The sequence below is a fragment of the Monopterus albus genome, unplaced genomic scaffold (genome assembly GCF_001952655.1).
Source record: "Monopterus albus unplaced genomic scaffold, M_albus_1.0 scaffold103.1, whole genome shotgun sequence".
NCBI lineage: Eukaryota > Metazoa > Chordata > Actinopteri > Synbranchiformes > Synbranchidae > Monopterus > Monopterus albus.
In genome coordinates, this window is record NW_018127983.1 from 1645710 (window position 1) to 1663728 (window position 18019).

General features: G+C 41.5%; 1 protein-coding gene across 2 annotated transcripts; it reads left to right on the forward strand.

Moving 5' to 3' along the window:
• Nucleotides 1–18: 18 nt before the first annotated feature.
• espnla (espin like a) lies at nucleotides 19–17893 on the forward strand. Of its 2 annotated transcripts, XM_020609919.1 has the most exons (11): nucleotides 19–681; nucleotides 2023–2213; nucleotides 4853–5039; nucleotides 5235–5384; nucleotides 5490–5621; nucleotides 12436–12600; nucleotides 12708–12852; nucleotides 13004–13170; nucleotides 13279–13446; nucleotides 14787–15742; nucleotides 16743–17893. In XM_020609919.1, the coding sequence occupies exons 1-11, from the start codon at nucleotides 388–390 to the stop codon at nucleotides 17272–17274; spliced, it is 3087 nt and encodes a 1028-aa protein (XP_020465575.1). In that variant the 5' UTR covers nucleotides 19–387; the 3' UTR covers nucleotides 17275–17893. The 2 variants fall into 2 exon arrangements, with proteins under 2 accessions (XP_020465575.1, XP_020465576.1); XM_020609920.1 differs by lacking the exon at nucleotides 5490–5621.
• Nucleotides 17894–18019: the final 126 nt, after the last annotated feature.

Below are 18019 nucleotides of genomic sequence, written 5' to 3' on the forward strand. Positions count from 1 at the left end.
TGCTCATATAATCCACCATGTCTTGGCTCTGACTTCTCCCATTACTTAAGTTTCCATGCCGCCTCAGCTCCCCCATCTCCAGTGAAGCATGGATGTGTGTTAGCATATGGTCACCGCCACACAAAGTAAAACAAGAGTGCTGTGCCTTCACCCGTCTTTCATTACCTTTCCATCTTGCCGGCTCTGACCTCCTCCTCTCTCCCCAGCCGCCGTGCTTGCCAGCTGGCTGATGCTAGGGTGTCACTTTCCCGGCCCAGTAAGAGGCAACAACTTGTATATTGTTGTATGGGAGTTATTGCATGTGAGAGTGTGATGGCAAGCTGCAGGGATCCAAAAAGCTCCAAGGAGCTTGTTCTGTGTGCCATTACCTACTCGTAGCATCCAGGGATGGTGCTTCATCTGGCCATCCAGGCGGCTCGAGCAGGGGATCTCGTAACTCTGAGGGTGTTGGCATCTTGTGGTCATCTCTCACCAAGCATCGCTGATGCTCAAGGTGCCGGCCTGGTGCACCACGCAGCCAGGTGTGGACGTCTGGAGTGCCTGCAGTTCCTGGTGAGTGAGATGGGTCTGGCGGCTGATCTCCGGGCCTTAAACAGGGCCTCACCAGCACATGATGCAGCAGCTACTGGCCACATCCAGGAGCTGCAATGGCTGGTGGAGCAAGGAGGCTGCAGCACTGAGGTAAGCTTATCTATTGAGAAAAATCTTTCTACATGCTCACACACACTGAAACGTAACCAGAGAGCCTTGGAGAGATGTCACAGCTTTCCTGGTAATTTCTGCCAACTCAATTTTACGAATCAAAATTTAGGCTGTGCTTATTGAAGTGTCATATGACTGATCCCAGAGTGCAAGTTACATGATTGTATGACAAGCTGTTTACATCATGCATTGCATCATTAATTGGGTTACCTGTTGGAGACACCATGACCTACAACTGATTTCATCGTGGCCACACAGGTCCAAAGCACCCTGCAGTAGGTGCAGCAACACGGCCCCATAACGTAACCAAGTTTCACAGTAAAAAAATCTTTCAAAGCAAATAACACTGTCCCAGTGTTACTTGCTTTGAAAGATTTTTGCTGGGAGCACAGAGTTGATGTGACTTAGCTCATTTGGTCTTTGTCCAAAGGACGTTCTTCCGTAAACATTGAGACTTGTGAACATTTTACCAAATTCCACTAACAGTTCTTTATGTGTCTTTGAAAAAATGGGTTGTTCCTGGGCCTTCTTCCATGGAGCCCACTTTCTTTCAGAGGGCAACATGTGGCGCAACTAGACACCAGTCCTGGAGGTCAGCTTGTATTTGCTCTGAAGTTTTCCTTAGTTCATTTTCCACCATTCAAACTCTCCTGTTTAATCTGGGCTCAATCTGTCTCTTGCAGGGTGGTTGGCTTTGGTCCATGGACCTTAAACGTCTTAATAATAATTGCAACTGTGGTCACAGGAACATCCATATTTTTTCCTCAGGCAACTCTCCTTTATTCTTTCTGCTGTCCATGTTTAGTGTGGTGCACACAACAATACAGCACAGTGAGAACGTTTCTTTATTTAACCGATCTTTATAGAAAGAGCAAGAGTTCTGCTCTATAGCAGTAAGATGTAAGTGTTTAGCCCATTTAGCCACATCTGTATGGTGTTGACTAACTGTGGATCCTTTAGTATTATGTACTAAGTGTAATTATATCCAGATGTTTGACGGGAGTTCCTACTAAACCTATTATTAAACTATTGTTTGTGGAGTGAAGTTTACCTACATCTTTTGTCTCAGAATTATCATTGAATCTGCAGAATCCTGCCTAAAACTAAAGAGCATACAGTATCTTATGTTTCATCTGATTGTTTCTATTGATTCCTAATGGAGAAGAACTGTGCCTCTTTGTATTTTGTGTCTTATGCTGTATGAGTGAGTAACAAATCCCTTTTGGTGTGTCTTGATAAGTATTTACCTGTATACACATAGTGGATTTCATTTCATCTACATTAACACTATCTAAATCTGATCTCTCTGAATGTCTCCAGGATAGGGATGCTTCTGGTGCCACTGCGCTCCACCTCGCAGCCCGGTTCGGTTGTGTGGACGTCATTAAGTGGCTGCTTTCTGTGGGAGGAGCAGCAGAAGCAGAGACAAATGGTGGAGCTGTTCCTGCTCACTACGCTGCAGCCAATGGGGACCTCACCTGTTTGAAACTACTCATTCAGCAGGCCCCTGGGTAACTATAGCCCTTGCTTTCACCAGTGCTACTGTACCTATATCTGTTCTTTGACAGATCACTGGAGAAAATAGCTTAGCTTTTATGGTGACTTTTTCAGACACCAATAATGAGGCTACACCTGAATATCAGAAAGGATCTGTTTATGATGTGGGCACAGACTGACAATGCTTAAGTACCTACAGTGCTACCACCCCATAGAAAGGACAGTTATGTGCTGCCCTAAACCTGATGCAGGGGCTGCATTAAATGGTGGCATTTATTAAAATAAACAATGAAAGAAATAGAGACTAAACACAAAGCCCAGTAAGTTCAACAAAACCTAAAAATTATGGAAAGCAAAAATAGTTAATAGAGGGCACCTTCATAGCAAGCTGCAACCTTCTCTCTTGGATTGCCTTGGTCATGTTAAATCATTGATAGCCTTAAAGATTTTAAACTTTCTTATGAACAAAACAGAAGTCTTGGTTTTTGGGCCCTGTACATGACTTTTGACTAAAAGTTTAGACTGGATAAACAGATTTATTCAGTTGTCAAAACTGTTTTTTCCAGTCAAGATTGTTGTCAAAGGTCAGTCTTCACTTGCTCATTTGCATCTTCTTCAAAATGCTGCAGCTTTGCTTTTAACAGGTACTCACATCATATTCCTCCTATTTTGCTTTAGGATCAATTTTTAAGATTTTATTAATGACGTGTAAAGCATTAAATTGGTTAGCTAACTGCTATCAGCTCTCTTTGCTCGGCCAACCAGGTTCTTCTAGTGGTCCCATGAACAAAGCTGAAGAGTGGGGGAGACAGTGCGTTCTCATCAGTAGCCCCCAGGCTGTGCAATGAGCCTCCTCACCATGTTAGGATGGCTCCCTCACTGACACTTTGGTCAACTTTTCATTAATTTAAATGTTCTTTCTAAATACATCTGCTTTGACTTGATTTCTACTCAGGTTACCATTCGGTCAGCTAGAGTAAAACTTTCAATGAAACCACAACTAAACTTTTTAAATGAACTTTCTTTCAGCCTACTACTTCAAACACGTATTTGTCAGTGTTACTTTTAGCCTCTTATTTATCTACTTATCCACTACTTGTTGCTAACAGTTTAACCTATTTATCAATAAATGTTACGTTTACCTATTTCAACCATTGGGTTACTTCATTGCTTTCAGCTTAATGTTACTGTTTGATCTGTTCATCGATTAGCCTACTTTGAGCTTGCTTACACAGTATCTATTAAGAAAGTTTGAGCTATTTCAGCTTCAGTGCATGCTGCTTTTCACACACTCTTAATTGCAACACATGGTATTAATGCTTCACTAATGAGTCAGGTGGGTTGTGTACTGTTTAGGTAGCCTATTATAGCTTTTAGCCAACCTTTTATGTAAATACCCCCCCAATTAACGGAAACATTACCATAGCAAGGGTGAATCTTAACAAATTCATGAACTGCATAAAGAAATTTGTGTTCTGTGACTAATTTAACAAATAAACAGTTAATGCAGAAAAGCAGAGAAGGATTTTGGGGGAGTGGGGGTCTGGGGGTGTGAGGGGGCTTTGGTAGTTCTCTGTTACTTAGACCTGAGACAGTGGCACCTTATAAGAACAACATAAAGATATGCTGGTGTTCCTGCCTCGCCTCCTTGTCTCAGGAGAGTATGCAATTTGTGTGACACCTGGCTCGGTCAGCCAACCATGGCCAGCCTGTGAATAATACATGCCTAGAGACTGTCGATCACATGCCAGCCTTGAGACTGTTAAAGTACAGTATGTCATTTTAAATGCTCGCAGCCCTGCAGTGTCCAGTGCTCCAGCACTGGCTTGTTGGATGACAATTAATAAAACCTTTTTCAATCTGTGCTCCTTTAACTGAGATATAGGATTAAAAAATAAACATCCTCATGCTTTTGAAACAAGCAGTGCAAAATACCTCTTCTTGTAAACAGTTATTTGTATTAGAATTGATGTTGAAGATATTTGGTCACATGTTTCTTACTGCAGATCAGCCATCTGTGTGATGGAATATCATAAACCATAAAAGCTAAAAAAGCATGTTGTGGTTTGTCAGGGCCCTGCTGCCATGGCTGAAATACACTGTGCGGAATGCAGTCGGTACATCCCTTAAAGTAGTGTCACACAATTCCCTAGGTAATGCTGTTTCTCACTTTATTATGGCAGTCTTGTGCAAGTGACACAACCTTGCACACCATCTCTTCTGTCTTTGTTGTGGATCTGTTGGCACTGTGGAACTTTACAGATTCTGCCCATCATTTTAAACGCACCAGTGGGTCATGAGATCCACAGAAGACTGTAAAAGCGTGGTCATCAGGCCTTTTTCATTGGACAACCTTGATCAGCATATGTACAGATCTTTCTTTGTCTTCTATTTGTGCATTTTCTTAATTTGAGCTTTAATTTAGTTTCATTTATTTACTACCGTCACTACTAATACTGGTAGTAATTACATATTTTGCAAAAAAAGTCTAAAAGATATTCTTTACAGATTTAGCATTTAACTGTAAATATGTACTTCCTGTACTTGTTTTTAGCAGATGAATCTTCTACATATCAGACTGGTGCATTACTGATGGTACTGGCTGATAAAGGAAACCTAACCTTGTCTACCCCTGTTGTTGTTGGGGTTGCAGGTGTGCGAATCATCAGACAGTTATTGGTGCTACTCTGTTGTACCTGGCCTGCCAGGAAGGACACCTGCATGTGGTGGAATACCTTGTGAAGGACTGCGGGGCCGACATCCACCTGAGGGCCCATGATGGCATGACCTGCCTGCATGCTGCTGCTCACATGGGCCATGAAGCCGTGGTGGCGTGGCTGGTCAGCGGAAAAACACAAAATCATGTTATATTATGAAAAAGTGTTTGTTTTTTTATCTGTTTTTTTTTTTTTTTTTTTTCCAACTCCTGAGGTAAATATCTGTTTAGCTGCAAAATGCTCCGCTATGTTCCCCAGTTAATATCTTTGTCTGTCTGCTGCTGAGCAGGTAGTAGTGATGTCAGCCTGTCCTCCCAGGACAGAGATGGGGCGACTGCTCTGCACTTTGCTGCCAGCAGGGGGCATTATTGTATCTTGGAGAGGCTATTTCACATGGGTTCAAAGGTCATCAAGGATATTTGGGGAGGGACCCCACTTCATGATGCTGCAGAGAATGGAGAGCTGGAGGTGAGAAGAAACTTGTTCATTGTTTTGTCATTTCTTATCAAAATAAAAAGCTGAAATGATGCATATTGCTTCTGTGTGCGTGCATTGCCCTATTTCTTCCCTTAGTGCTGTAAAATTCTGTTGGCTAATGAAGCAAATGCCTCAGATCAAGATATTGATGGGTTCACAGCAGCAGACTTGGCAGAGTACAACGGACACTATGAATGTGCCAGATATCTCCGTGTCATGGAGAACAATGTAAGCCCTGTCTCACATACAGTATGTTTTTATTTGGTTTTTATTTGGAACATTTCCCCGCTTTGTGTCCTCTCTTTATGTCAGTACTGCCCAGCCATTGAAAATCAAAGCTAGAAACACTAGAAGCATCTTATATCCTCTGTGTATCATTTATTTGTGACGTGTACTGTGTTTCAGTCAGGTAAAGCCTGTCCCTCTCCAGAGCTGCTCTCTTTCACACACAGCTTTGCTCTCAGTTTAAGAGAAAGTAGAGGACGGTTGATTTTGTGTTTAATAAAGCATTATAAGTGATGATTCTGTGAGTGCTAGAGGAGATTCTTCATTCTTAGCTTGCTACCAAGCAGTTTCTGGGGTTAACCCTTTTGTTTTGTGTGGAAAGCATGACACTCCCTAATGTGACTGATGAATATTTCAGTGTTAACACCTTGTTTGTGATGGTTTGCATGTTCCATTAAGAGTCAAAGCAGTAATTTGAACTGAAATTTGAGCTTGTGGAGTTGGTTTTAAATAGGAAACACTGAAAGAACCTATGGGGACTGCTCTGTCAGCGGAGTTGTTGAAACCTAAAGCCTCACAGATTTCGACCTGTCATTGTTTCTGACCATCACACTTTGCTCGCTGCCTATAGCCCAGACTGCAGTGATGAATATACCAACAGAGGAGAGCAGCGGTTGAAGAGGATGGTGATAGGGAGTCAGTAAGGTATGGCTGCTGAGCTCCCTTTCAGGAATAATCCTCCCATCAACAATAGAACTGCTAATTAGCACAAGGGCCGCTACAGCATCGAACGCAGCCGGTGCCACCACCAGCTGAGGGCCTATCAGTTACCCCTCTCCAGTGGCTCAGGTAGAAGGCCCACAGGCTGAACTCGTTACAAGATCCATGAGCTTAAATTTCAGTGTTTTCACCATTCTGATGCCTGGGACCAGCAACCCTATCCCTCTGTGGACTTAGAAAGGAGGATGTCATTGGCTTCAAACATACGTTTCGTTTGTGTGTCGTGTTTTTCCAGGGACTTAAAAGTGCTATGATTGTCACCTTAGGATACGGTGTAATGTTGGTACTGTAGCAGACACAGTGGTGTATTATGTTTCATTGTATGAGATGGACACACAAACTGAGGCTCAGTGTGAACAAAGAGGTCATCTGACAGAGAACCTGGAATAGCATTAGATTATTTGAAATCCTAATATAGTCAAGTGTGTGTAATGCTTTTAAAGCTACTGTGGAGGAAATAGACATTCCTTAATTACATGTCCGGTGGTATTTCACGTTTGTGAAGTGCTGCATAGATCACAGGATCCATTGGTTCCCAAGCGTCAGCCAGATAATCTCATTTCCGAGCAGCGACCAGATGGGCTGGGATATGCCGTTTATTTAGCTTCTCTACATGTTTAGATCGCTCACAGCAAGGTCAGACTCTCTTCCTCATCTCGCATCTCAAGAACAGCTGCAATCAAATAAACAGTGTGTGGTGTGAGGTTTACTTCACACACATTTGTGGCTTTTGCTCTCTATTCACAGCAGCTGAGCCAAAGATACTGTTGTTTGAGAGTAGTATTTTTAGAATACTTGGACAGAGCAACTTGCTGTCATTCCATTTCATCACTGTGCTTTTTAGGACATAATCTAAATTTCCAGATAGTTTTTTGCAGTGAGAAATGAAACATGTCTCTGTAGCTTCATACACTGGCAGAATTGTGTGAACTGCAAAGCATGGCTGCACATGCACCTGTCTCTTTATTGTTACCAGCTTTTCCACATTAACAGTCAGTCATCCATTCAAATTTACAGTGTCACATTTCCACTGTAACATTTTACTCATCATCTCAGGTAGGCTATATTTTATCCCCCACTCCCCACTCCTCCTCCCAAAACCATAAAAGCTTGATAAATTAGCTCCTTCATTCAACTGGTCCAAGTGGAAAAGCCACCTGAGCGCGCATGGATAACGTCTCTTTTCCTGCTGCTTTGACAAGTCTTCCACTGATACCTCCCTTCGTGCAACAACATGGCCATTGGTTTGTCCATGCATTGGTGGCATTACTGGCCATCCTATCCTTCCTGTTAATTATTAAAAGCATTCTCTGATCAGAGTTTATTGTTTTTGACCCAGCGGCCCTTGGCCACTGGTGCAGATGCTCATGATGGTGTCAAACAAGTGGTTGGTGATCTTAAGATAACACCACGTCCTCGACACGGAGAGGCTGCTCTGGATACCTGGCTGCACGGGTCGGTGCCTCTGGAATTTCACTGTACCGTGAAGCTGTACTGGTGTGTGCTGGGAGAATTATTTAAGGTCAGGTTGGTGAGTTGCAGGTTGGTTTATTGACCTTTTTCTCTGTTTTTGTGCTTATTACACTGGTTTTGCTAGTTTTTGTTCCTTTTTGGAGCTTGTTGTTTTTCTTTGTTCATTTGTAATTGACTGGACAGGCTGAGTAACAATTTTTCTCCTAAAGAGGCCCTAGATGGCAGATGCTTTGGCAGTGTTTTACCTAGTTCCTCATCAGTTATAGCCTTTTACCGTTAGGCATGACTAATACTTCATGCTCACGGCCTCATGTATTTTGTCATTGTTGATTTTTGTAACTTAGACACGATTTTCCCCCCTTTTTTAAAATCCTGTACTGTTTCCAGATACAGTATAGTGTTCTGATCCAGTATACAGTGTTCCAGGATGAAGTAGTCAAATATGGTCAGTAGTCTTGTTTAGCTACAGTGGATGCAAAAAAGCTGTAAATGTTGGCTAAAACACTGTTTCTTTTGGTTGGTAGCCTCACAAGCATTCACCTCCATGCAGGAAACCTGAGAGCATTTTAACATGCATGGACATGTATTTACACTATAGTGTTCTGTGTATAATGTATACCCGCTGTGTGCATTCCACATCGCAATTTATCACCAAGAAGGTGAATATTTCATGTGGAAACAGGATGTTTTAATGATTGATTCCAGAGCGCAGCATTACAAGACATTTTTTAAATACACAGTGAAATACTGAAGCTCTGTCAAAGCGCCATCCACAGGCACATGCATGTCTGACAATGAGACAACACTGAGTAGCTGTTTCTTAACTCTTGGCTCCTAATCTGTAGTTATCAAGGTTGTTGTGGTCGTTGATAGAGGGAGGGTGGATCCAGCTGTCATAGCAATTGCGATGGGGTGCTAATGAAAACCAAATACTCTCTGGCCACAGGGTCTAATTAAATGCACAAACACAAAGGACAGTTTACCGTAGCTTGTAGGACATTGAACTGCTATGAGAAGGGTCACAAAGGAATCAGGCTCTCCCCACCCCCACCCCCCTTGTTTATCTATTTATGGATTGCACAACTTCTGGGAAGTTTATTCCTCCTCCTGAGTAGTGTCACAGCATATTGTGTGCTGTTCGACATCAAAGTGCCGTGTGAGAGGAAATGGCAAAGACCACCTCACGGACACAAAGCACAACAGCATGCAGCAGCACTTTAGGGCTGCCTTTGATGTTTTGGTTACTGGTAATGTTCTTGGAGAGCTGAATCTGATATGCATTCTGCATGGAGTGCATTAGGGCAATGCAGTTTCATTAAAGGGGATCTAAATGTTTCCATATATCCTCCCTAGTGGTGTGAAATGCTGCCAATTATTCAAGGTTGCTTGCCATCCCATGCACTTGTTTTGCTAGTGGATGTCTTCAGGCTTTGTTCATTTCAATCCAGACATTTTAGGTGATACTGTTTAGATTATTCATTAATGTCTTTTAATTTAATGACTGTTTTGCCAGCATAAGCCAACCTATCTCTTTCATTCTTAACCAGATACACTTGTTACTTAATATTCGTCAGGAAAAAGCCCATCAGAGCCACAGAGCTACATGCCATACTGACCTGTAGAAACCCTCCAGACAATTCAGATCAATTACACAATCTATTGTTCTATCTCCTGTAACTGTTCCTGCTGTGTTTCTACTGAGAAATAATTTATCTTTGACAGCAGAAGGAAAAAGAACTCACCTGATTCCTTTTACATGTACCTCAGATGTGAACTGCCAGAGTTCAGTTCAAGTCCAGACTTTATCAAGTTGTTCATTGTTCAAAAAGTATTATAGTGTCACAAATGTGAACTTTTCAGCGCTGAATGATCTCTCTGGGGTCCCATTTGCAGTTGTTTTTCCATTGGTTTATTGTGTGTGTACACTGTGTAGAATTCACATCTTTAGGTACATTCACACAAGTGCAAAAACAAACAACCTTTTTCTGCTCACAGTATCCCTGTGGTTGTTTCCAGTGAAGACAAGTCTGTTGCAATGCTCACATGTCTAAAAATATGGAGTGGTACAAAGCTTTTAAATTTCTAATCAATCTGATGTCACGTGGACACACTGGGTTTGTTACATTGCATATTGTTTTCTAAAATTTGACTCAAATAGAGGAGGAAAAGCAGCTGTGATGTACCTATAGGGGTGCATAATGAAATGTGGGAAAACCTATGAAGGGTCAGCAGCTGTCCAACTTTATGTCAGTGTGAGGTCCGTACAGCAATATCAGTGGTCGCACTTCCTCAGTGAAGGTGTGATTTTGGAAAAATGTACAAATGCATCCCATGTCCAGGGCATGAGACACTGCTGCAGTCATACCACGGCTGTACTTGTTACATAGATGATGTGGGGTGTCTGACCATAGAGAATGTTACAGTAGGTGTGATGTGACTCGGTGTGAATGAGCAGTTTCACTTTTATTTGTTACCACTAAGGTTTGACATTATGAAGGCAGACAAGCAACTTTGTTTTTTCAACAGGTTCACTGTGTTTTATCATCTATCAGTGTCAAGTCAGTTTGTATTTCTATACCCCGCTATCACAAATGATCCTTAGGGAGCTTTACAATTTCTACAGTGCGTGACATTTAGTCTCATAACCAGGCTTTTGTTCCCTGACAATGGGAAAAACATTTTAAACAAATCTAAAATTGCCCCTGCTCTTGCAGCTTGTCAGCCAAAGCCTCACGGTTTATCCATAATTTATAAATTAATCATTTTTTGCAGAAGAAGAAAGAAAAAACTGGAGTGCTCAGTTTGATGCAGGTGTGTCGAAGGCGCTCTTTGGAAAAGGGACCAAAAACATTTAAGCAGATTAATAACCCTTTATTCAGATGGCTCTCATAACGAAGAACTAAAAACAATACTAATAAATATTTAAACAAATGGGTTCCAGCCCACACACAGCGGCCTAAACTGCCTTCTTCAGGGTGTAACCTGCAACACACAGTTTTCCCTTTAGTAGAAGTGAGGTAATTACAAACACCTGGTGATAGGCGCTAAGAAACAGGAAACCAGTGATCTCATTGATGGTTACGACCAAAACATACCAGCAAGTGGCTTCACAGGAAACCAAAATATAATGTATATAAACCCTACTAAGAAAGAGAAACATTTATGAAAATTGACTAAAATCAATATCACGTAACCTGTAATTAATGTGTATAGAAAGGTTCTCTCTACCTTCAAACATTAGGGTGCCAGGGTTGCTGCTATGTGGATTCTGGAAATGTCTATCCAGAGGATAATCCTAATTGCATTTTTACATTAAGAAACTACTACAACAATCACAAGTGCAGGATAGGACATATACTGTACAGCGAACTTGGTATTGGAATTTATAAAGGATCTGAGGTTGTACGCGTTATGGGTAAAATGTTTGACTCTTCTAGGGGTGAGGGAGCCAGGTACTGGGATTGTCACTGGCTACATAGGATAGTTACGTACTGACCAATCCTGCAGCATAGGAGCTGTACTTAAACTAATCTTGAAAAGCTCTGAAAACACTTTCCCTAGAATGGAGTCGCTTTTTATGAGGTTCCAGGTCAATATTATTCTCTTTAGAATCGACGAGCTGACAATCTGGGGACTTCCTTTCCCTTTTCTCAAAGAGTTCTGATGTAGAAATAGACTGAGCTCTTTCATGAGCATGCTGAGTAATTTTAGTTCGACAACCTCTCTGTGCACATTGATCTGACATTATTATAGCCTGCTTTTCAAACTCCACTGTCACAAATGGGCCAAAGGCACTGAAACTAATGGGGATAAAACCTATCATCACCCAGCAAGATCTAAGAAGATGGTGTTCTTAGAACATTTAATACTCAGTTTTCTGTTTCTTTTGTTGGTGTTAAAAAAAAATCATAGTACAGGAAGAGTTCCTCCTCCGCCAGTCCAGAACAACAAAACATCATCAGTGTATCAATCCACCATTTTATGTTATCACGTAAAACAGAGGTGAGGAGAGGTGAGGAGAGGTGAGGAGAGGAGAGGGGAGGGGAGGGGAGGACCCCACAGTGGGGAAATGTCTGTGTTACAGCAGCAATAGAGAACAACCAACATAACACCATAAGAAAAGACACATAAGAACAGGACGTCATAAAAACACGGAAAAGAACACAACGAGGACACGGCTGCTGTAACTTGCTGTCACTCCGTGCGGTGCAACAAAGAACACTTAGTCCTAAAATAAACAGTTACATAAAGGCAACAAAGCATTAGAACCGATACACACAAGTAGAGAACGTTACCATACACAAAATCCTTTTCCCATAGACCCAAGAAAAGGTTAGCAAAACAAAAATCCAGAGCAGCGCCCTTATCTTGAACTGTTTTTAAGAGTCCATTTAATAAGCTGTAGAATAAACTCAGGAGGGGGCAGAGAGTTGTAATTATGAGAGCAATCTGAATAAAGTGCTTTTTAATGTTTTTCAAGAAAAGTGCCTTGGATTTCTCTTTTTCATAATTGCTGTATTTAAAGTATTCCATGTAATTAGATATGACTTTGTTGTATTTGCAGACAGCCTGTACAGACAGGCCCACTGATGTAACTAATCCGGTGGAGGAAGAAGTGAAGGTAAAGCTTGCTGTGTGTCTGCAGCACAACAGGGAGGACTACTATGGGTCTCTGAGCGACACATGTAGGAACGGTCACAGCAGTAACACCCACATGGATAGTCTAAAGGTCCTGTGAAACCCTACGATTTAATTTCACCATGTTTTCTGTTCTTTTCACTATTCCACATGATAACCCAAAGCAACCAAGCAACGCCTCTTTATTCTCCAAATTAGCAACCTGAGAGTGAGGAGGACCCACAGGCGAGATACCCTCAGGCCCCTCTTGGAGCAGCTCCTTTGCCTTCTGCTTCATCTACACATGCCCAGCCAGAAATGAACGCTGTCAGTAGAACAAAGCAGGTTCAAATCGCTACATCTGGTGAGAGGAACATTTAAGGAAGGAAACATCTAATTTAATCACAGTATGTCATGGTGTGTTGAAGTGGTTGCTGTACGTTACTGCTTGATAGAAAAAAAATGTGTTTATTCAACTAAAGTCAACTGAGCAAGACTGATGATTTGTATTTCAGATATTAAAGAGTTCAGTCAGCCTAGGGGGGTGGGGAGCGAGATCTCTGCTGATAACACGGTGCTGCCTGATGTAAATCTTCTAGCTGACAGAAAACTTCTTGGGGACATGAAGTCCATTACATCGCTGAAGCAATCGGGGATGTCAGGGGTCTTCTCTGGACAGCCAGTAAGTGCAACAAGCTTTCTTAGTTTGTCCATCTGTCCTTTGTACTGTAAGTGCTTCCTTTCTTTAGGTGAAATGCTTATAGCTGGAATATTATTGCTGTGTGTTCAGCAAAATAAGATGGTGGTGCTGCCCACTGAGGAGGCCAACCTGTCAGACATCGACTACCTGGTGCCCACCCATGATGACAGAGGCTGTCCCATTGCTGAGTGGAAGAGGCAAGTCATGGTGAGGCAGCTACAGGCCAGGCTGTTGGATGAGGAGGACCAGAGGAGGAAGGTAATGTCTTTGTTAAGACAGTCACGTCATTAATGTACTACACTTTGTACATTTATCTAAACCTTGCAAATCTGTTATGACAGTACAGGTTCATGAACAGTTTGGCTCTATATGAATTATAAGAAGATTTTTTGCTGCAACATTTTAGGCCAGAAATCAACCAGCAAGTGTTTTTATTTAAAATTCTAGGGATACAGTAGTTTTGCATAACTTGTCTTTTTAGGAGCTCAGAGATAGAAAATGAAGCAACGGCATGGCCCATTTTTCACCAGAATTTCTTTTAGGTGAAAAACATAAACTAAGACATACTGCTAGGAAGTCAATTAATCAATTGGCAGAAAATGAATCTGCAGCCATTTTTCTAAATCTTTAATTATTACCTCTGCCAAGGAGGTTATGTTTTTGGTTCAGTATGTGTGTGAGAAGTGATAGAAGTGATTAGATTTGGGCTGAAAAGGTCAAAGGTCAAGGTCACACAAAATAAATCACAAAAATTTTTATCATGGGGCAAAATAAAATAAAAAAATCATATCTCTGTCAAAAGTTATCAAAATCATTTTTTTTTGCTTGAAATTTGACACACATATGCAGGGTGGCAATATCTATCACCAAACCAAATTTCATCCAGATAGGATTTGGATTCCAGACCTGACAGCCATTTAAAGTTAACATTGAAAACATTTAATGCCTGTTTTCTGTCATAACTTGGCCGGAAATGAAGATGGAACCCTGAAATGTTCAGGTAAGATGCCAGGTATAACTGCCTATCATGCCCTAAAGGATTATCTGGATCCGATCAGGATCAAGGATTTTAGGACATATCTTGTGTTGTTCTGCATCTCATTCCTGTGAATGAATATTGTGCTTTGGCGGAGGTACATGTGCTCTTCCTCTTGTTTTAGTTATGTTCTAAGTGAAAATGCCAAACATCCTCAGAGTCTAGCTTCTTAAATGTGAAGATTTGCTGCTCTGTTTGAACACTTTTGGAAGAAATAAGAAATTGTGATGGGGTTTGTTTTTTTTTACTGCTTTCTAGCAGAGTGTTGTACAATGTGCTTATAAACCTTATTTAAATGAGTCATTACTGAGCCCTAAACAGACTACAATGAGCTAAGTTAAAATTGTGGTCTGAGTTTGTGAGACTATTCTAAATCTGCATGTCTAAAAAACTGGAAAACACTTATACCATTGTCTTTACTTTTATTTACATATGTCAAATCAGTGAAGACATAGCACATTTCTAGTCCAGTTATATTTTTTAGGGCTGGATCACAGTTTTACTGTCTTTGCTTGCCTAAGCCACTTGAAATGTTAAAAAAGACTTTATACATGCCTTACAGGAAAATGGGAACAGATATTCCAAAGTCAGCTGGAGATACTCCCAAGCCCACAATGCCATCCTGGGGCCCTCTGGTGAGCTGCTGACTGAGGATGACCTCATCTATCTGGAGAAGCAGATTGCCAACGTTTCCTTGCAGAGGAACTGTGAAGGCTACGAGCTGGAGCTGGCTCGTCTAGCTGAGGAGCTCAGGCACATCCTGCCCGCACCCATAGTCAATATCACTGTCAACACACAGTTCAGAAACTTCACAAGTCAAGTTCCTCTACCTGTGTGGTGCGGCCGCATATCAGGCATCGTGAAGAGCATGTCTCTGCTCATGACCAACCTCACAGACCAGCCCTACTGCAAGATGCCCAACACTGACCTGATCACTGTGTTCTCACAGACATCAGACAGACATAGCTCCACCAGGGGACGCAGGGCGAGTATAGAGGATGAAATCCAACAGTTTGGAGTGTCTGTTAGGACTCTGAAGTCCAATTTTGAGACTCAGAACTCACCTTTGTCACATGAGCTGGATCAGGCTGTCATGTTAAGTTCTTCCACTCAGCTTAAGGCCACAGAGTCGGACAAAGAGTGTGATGTCTTGAATCCAGCCCCAGAAATAGAGCAGAAAAGCGACTCTGGCACTGTCGCTGATGAAAATGTTGCAGATGTTCTGGAGACCACTAGCCTTAGAAAAGAGCGTATAGTGGTGCTGTTTTTAGGCCACTGGAAATCTGCTTACGCCATGACAGTGAAGAACAAAGATGCAGCAGAGAGGAAGATGAGCGGAGAACACCCGGAGACCGTTGACAAAACTGAGCCAAGTCAAAGAGGCAGCATGGAGAGCACACAGTCGAAGATGATGAACAGTTCTCTGGGACGGTTCTTGAAGCAGAGGACTGTTGTCAACAAGATGCTTGGCAACTGGAGGAGGATGATCTCCAGCGTCCCATCTCGACAGATACGCAGGTAGGACGGCGTGACTTTTTAGAAGGTAAATGTGATGCACTGATACCTTGAAGCAGTCTATTTTGTCATGGTCCTCATCAGGCTGCTCATGTGTTGCAGTGGACCTTTGTTGTGTGTTACACTGTACCAGCTTACCTTTTGGTACTTGATGAACTGTTGATCAGAGCTGCTAATTTGACATGTTCATTTATAAACCGAACTGGTACTAAATAGGTATTCCTTGTCCAGAGTCAAACATTTATAAAACTCTAGTGAAAATTCGCCATATTTACAGCTACAATATGTTGCTTAAGGTAGCACTAGCCTGAAACTCCAACTCAATCCACTCTGCTCCACCCTGCACTCCCTCGCCCTGCTCCACTATGAACAGCATGGGTGCCAGTGCTGTTCAATGAGTCGGGGTCACAGGAAGCTTTAACAGCACCTCTCCACATTAAGACAAATCTTGGAACACATTTCTACAACTATTTATTATTAGATAGACATATTAAAGCTACACTAATCAATATTTCTATATCAACAGTGGATCATATTACTATGTATAAGGTAAAAGGGGACACTCTTAGTGACAATACCACAGAAAATTATACCCCAGCTTTGTAGGTGGTCAGTTCATTTGGTTCAGGCCAAAGAAAGGAAAACACTGTTGAACTGTTGAATGATCTTTCTGGTCCGGTTCATTTTCACACTGACTTTTTATAAACAGAAAGACTGACAGGCCTACAGTTCCACTGATTTAACTAATTTAAACATAAGATTAATTTAACAGTAATTCAGTGAATATCTGTAAGTTGTGAACTGCTGATTTGACTAAATACACAATTTAAAGACATCACCCTGGGCTCTTAGAAAACGTGATGGACATTTTAAACTATTTTCTGATCGAAAGGTTCACAGATTAGTTGAAGAATATTTTAAAGATTAATTCAGAACAAAAACAGTCCTTAGTTGTAGCCATAGTGTTAGAACATCTTGAATAACCATGCGGTGTTATCCACAGGCTCCACAGGCAGAAAGCCGTCTACTCCCCAGAGCAGTTCCTACCACGACTGGAGGGCATGCCTATGGAGTATGACAGCCTGACCTTGGATCTCTTCATGCTGGGCTACTTTCACATCCTGGAGTTGGATCTGCCCGTGGACGAACGCAAAATGAGGCACCTGCTGTGTTTCGAGGTGTTTGACCACATCGGGAGCTTTCCCTGGGAGAGGGTCAGAGACTTTCACAAGGCAGTGCTAGAGGACATCGAGGCCGGGAACCGCGAATGGAAGGATGGATTTGAAGACATTAAAATAAAGTTCTTTGGAAACATTGCGAGCCAGTCTGAAAGCACTGCAGAAGTGGAGAAACAGAGCCTCCCAGAGGTTCGACAGGTGCCTAAAGTCATTGTGCAGACGCCTACGCCTGATGAGGGGATGTCCTGCAGTGGAACGGACATCTCTAGTTTTAGCAATGATGAGATTTGTAAATACATCGACCGTAGTTTTGCTTTTTGGAAGGAGAAGGAGGCAGAGATTTTTGATTTTGAGTAGTTGCTTGTGTCATTTTTTGATATTTTTTTATGCTTTGTAGTTTGATGACTTTAGGGCTGGGTATCAGAACAAGATATTTTTCAACTGTGAATTTAACTGTCTGTAGCAATTGTCAAGTACTGACTGGCACTGAATGTTTAGCCAGTACCTTAGCCTTTTTTACGTTGATCAGACACTGCCTAATTTGAATAGTTTTGTTATTTTTGTACTTTATTTTATTGTGTCAATGCAATTCAGAAGGTTGGACATTAAACAGTTTGTAAAAAAAATATTGTACTAGAATATTTAGATATTTTAATACTTGTATTGAAACTTATCAGACTGGCAGTGGCATCACATTTCACACCATACCCAGCCCTATTACAAAAGAGAGTGATTCAAGTAAACTAGTGTGTTGTGAGGTGGGTGAAAACATTTTTCTTTTGCTAAGAGAGCATCTTATGGTAAATATTTTCCAGAAAGCTTATGAGCAATGGTCAGACAGGAAGCACATCAATTTTAACAATACTACAAAATAAATCAACACTTGGTTACCTTGATTATTATATCATTTTTACGATAGTCTTCAGACTCATTCAATTTATCTTACATGTTCTTTAACTTCTTAAGGCATCTTAAATAAAACCTCACGTCTTAATCAGATGTGGATGATAAGCACTGTGTCTATCTTGGCTGTGTTCTAAATTAATTGTTGTAACATTCAAAATCATTGCCGTTATCTCCTTTGTTAGCTTCCAGGCCCATT

Bases quoted from the DNA above. Each gene is read 5' to 3' on its own strand.
- espnla (XM_020609919.1), top strand. From the start codon at position 388: ATGGTGCTTCATCTGGCCATCCAGGCGGCTCGAGCAGGGGATCTCGTA. The intron at 5,040-5,234 runs GTCAGCGGAAAA...CTGTCCTCCCAG, and splicing joins AAGCCGTGGTGGCGTGGCTG to GACAGAGATGGGGCGACTGC. The intron at 12,853-13,003 runs GTGAGAGGAACA...TTTGTATTTCAG, and splicing joins GGTTCAAATCGCTACATCTG to ATATTAAAGAGTTCAGTCAG.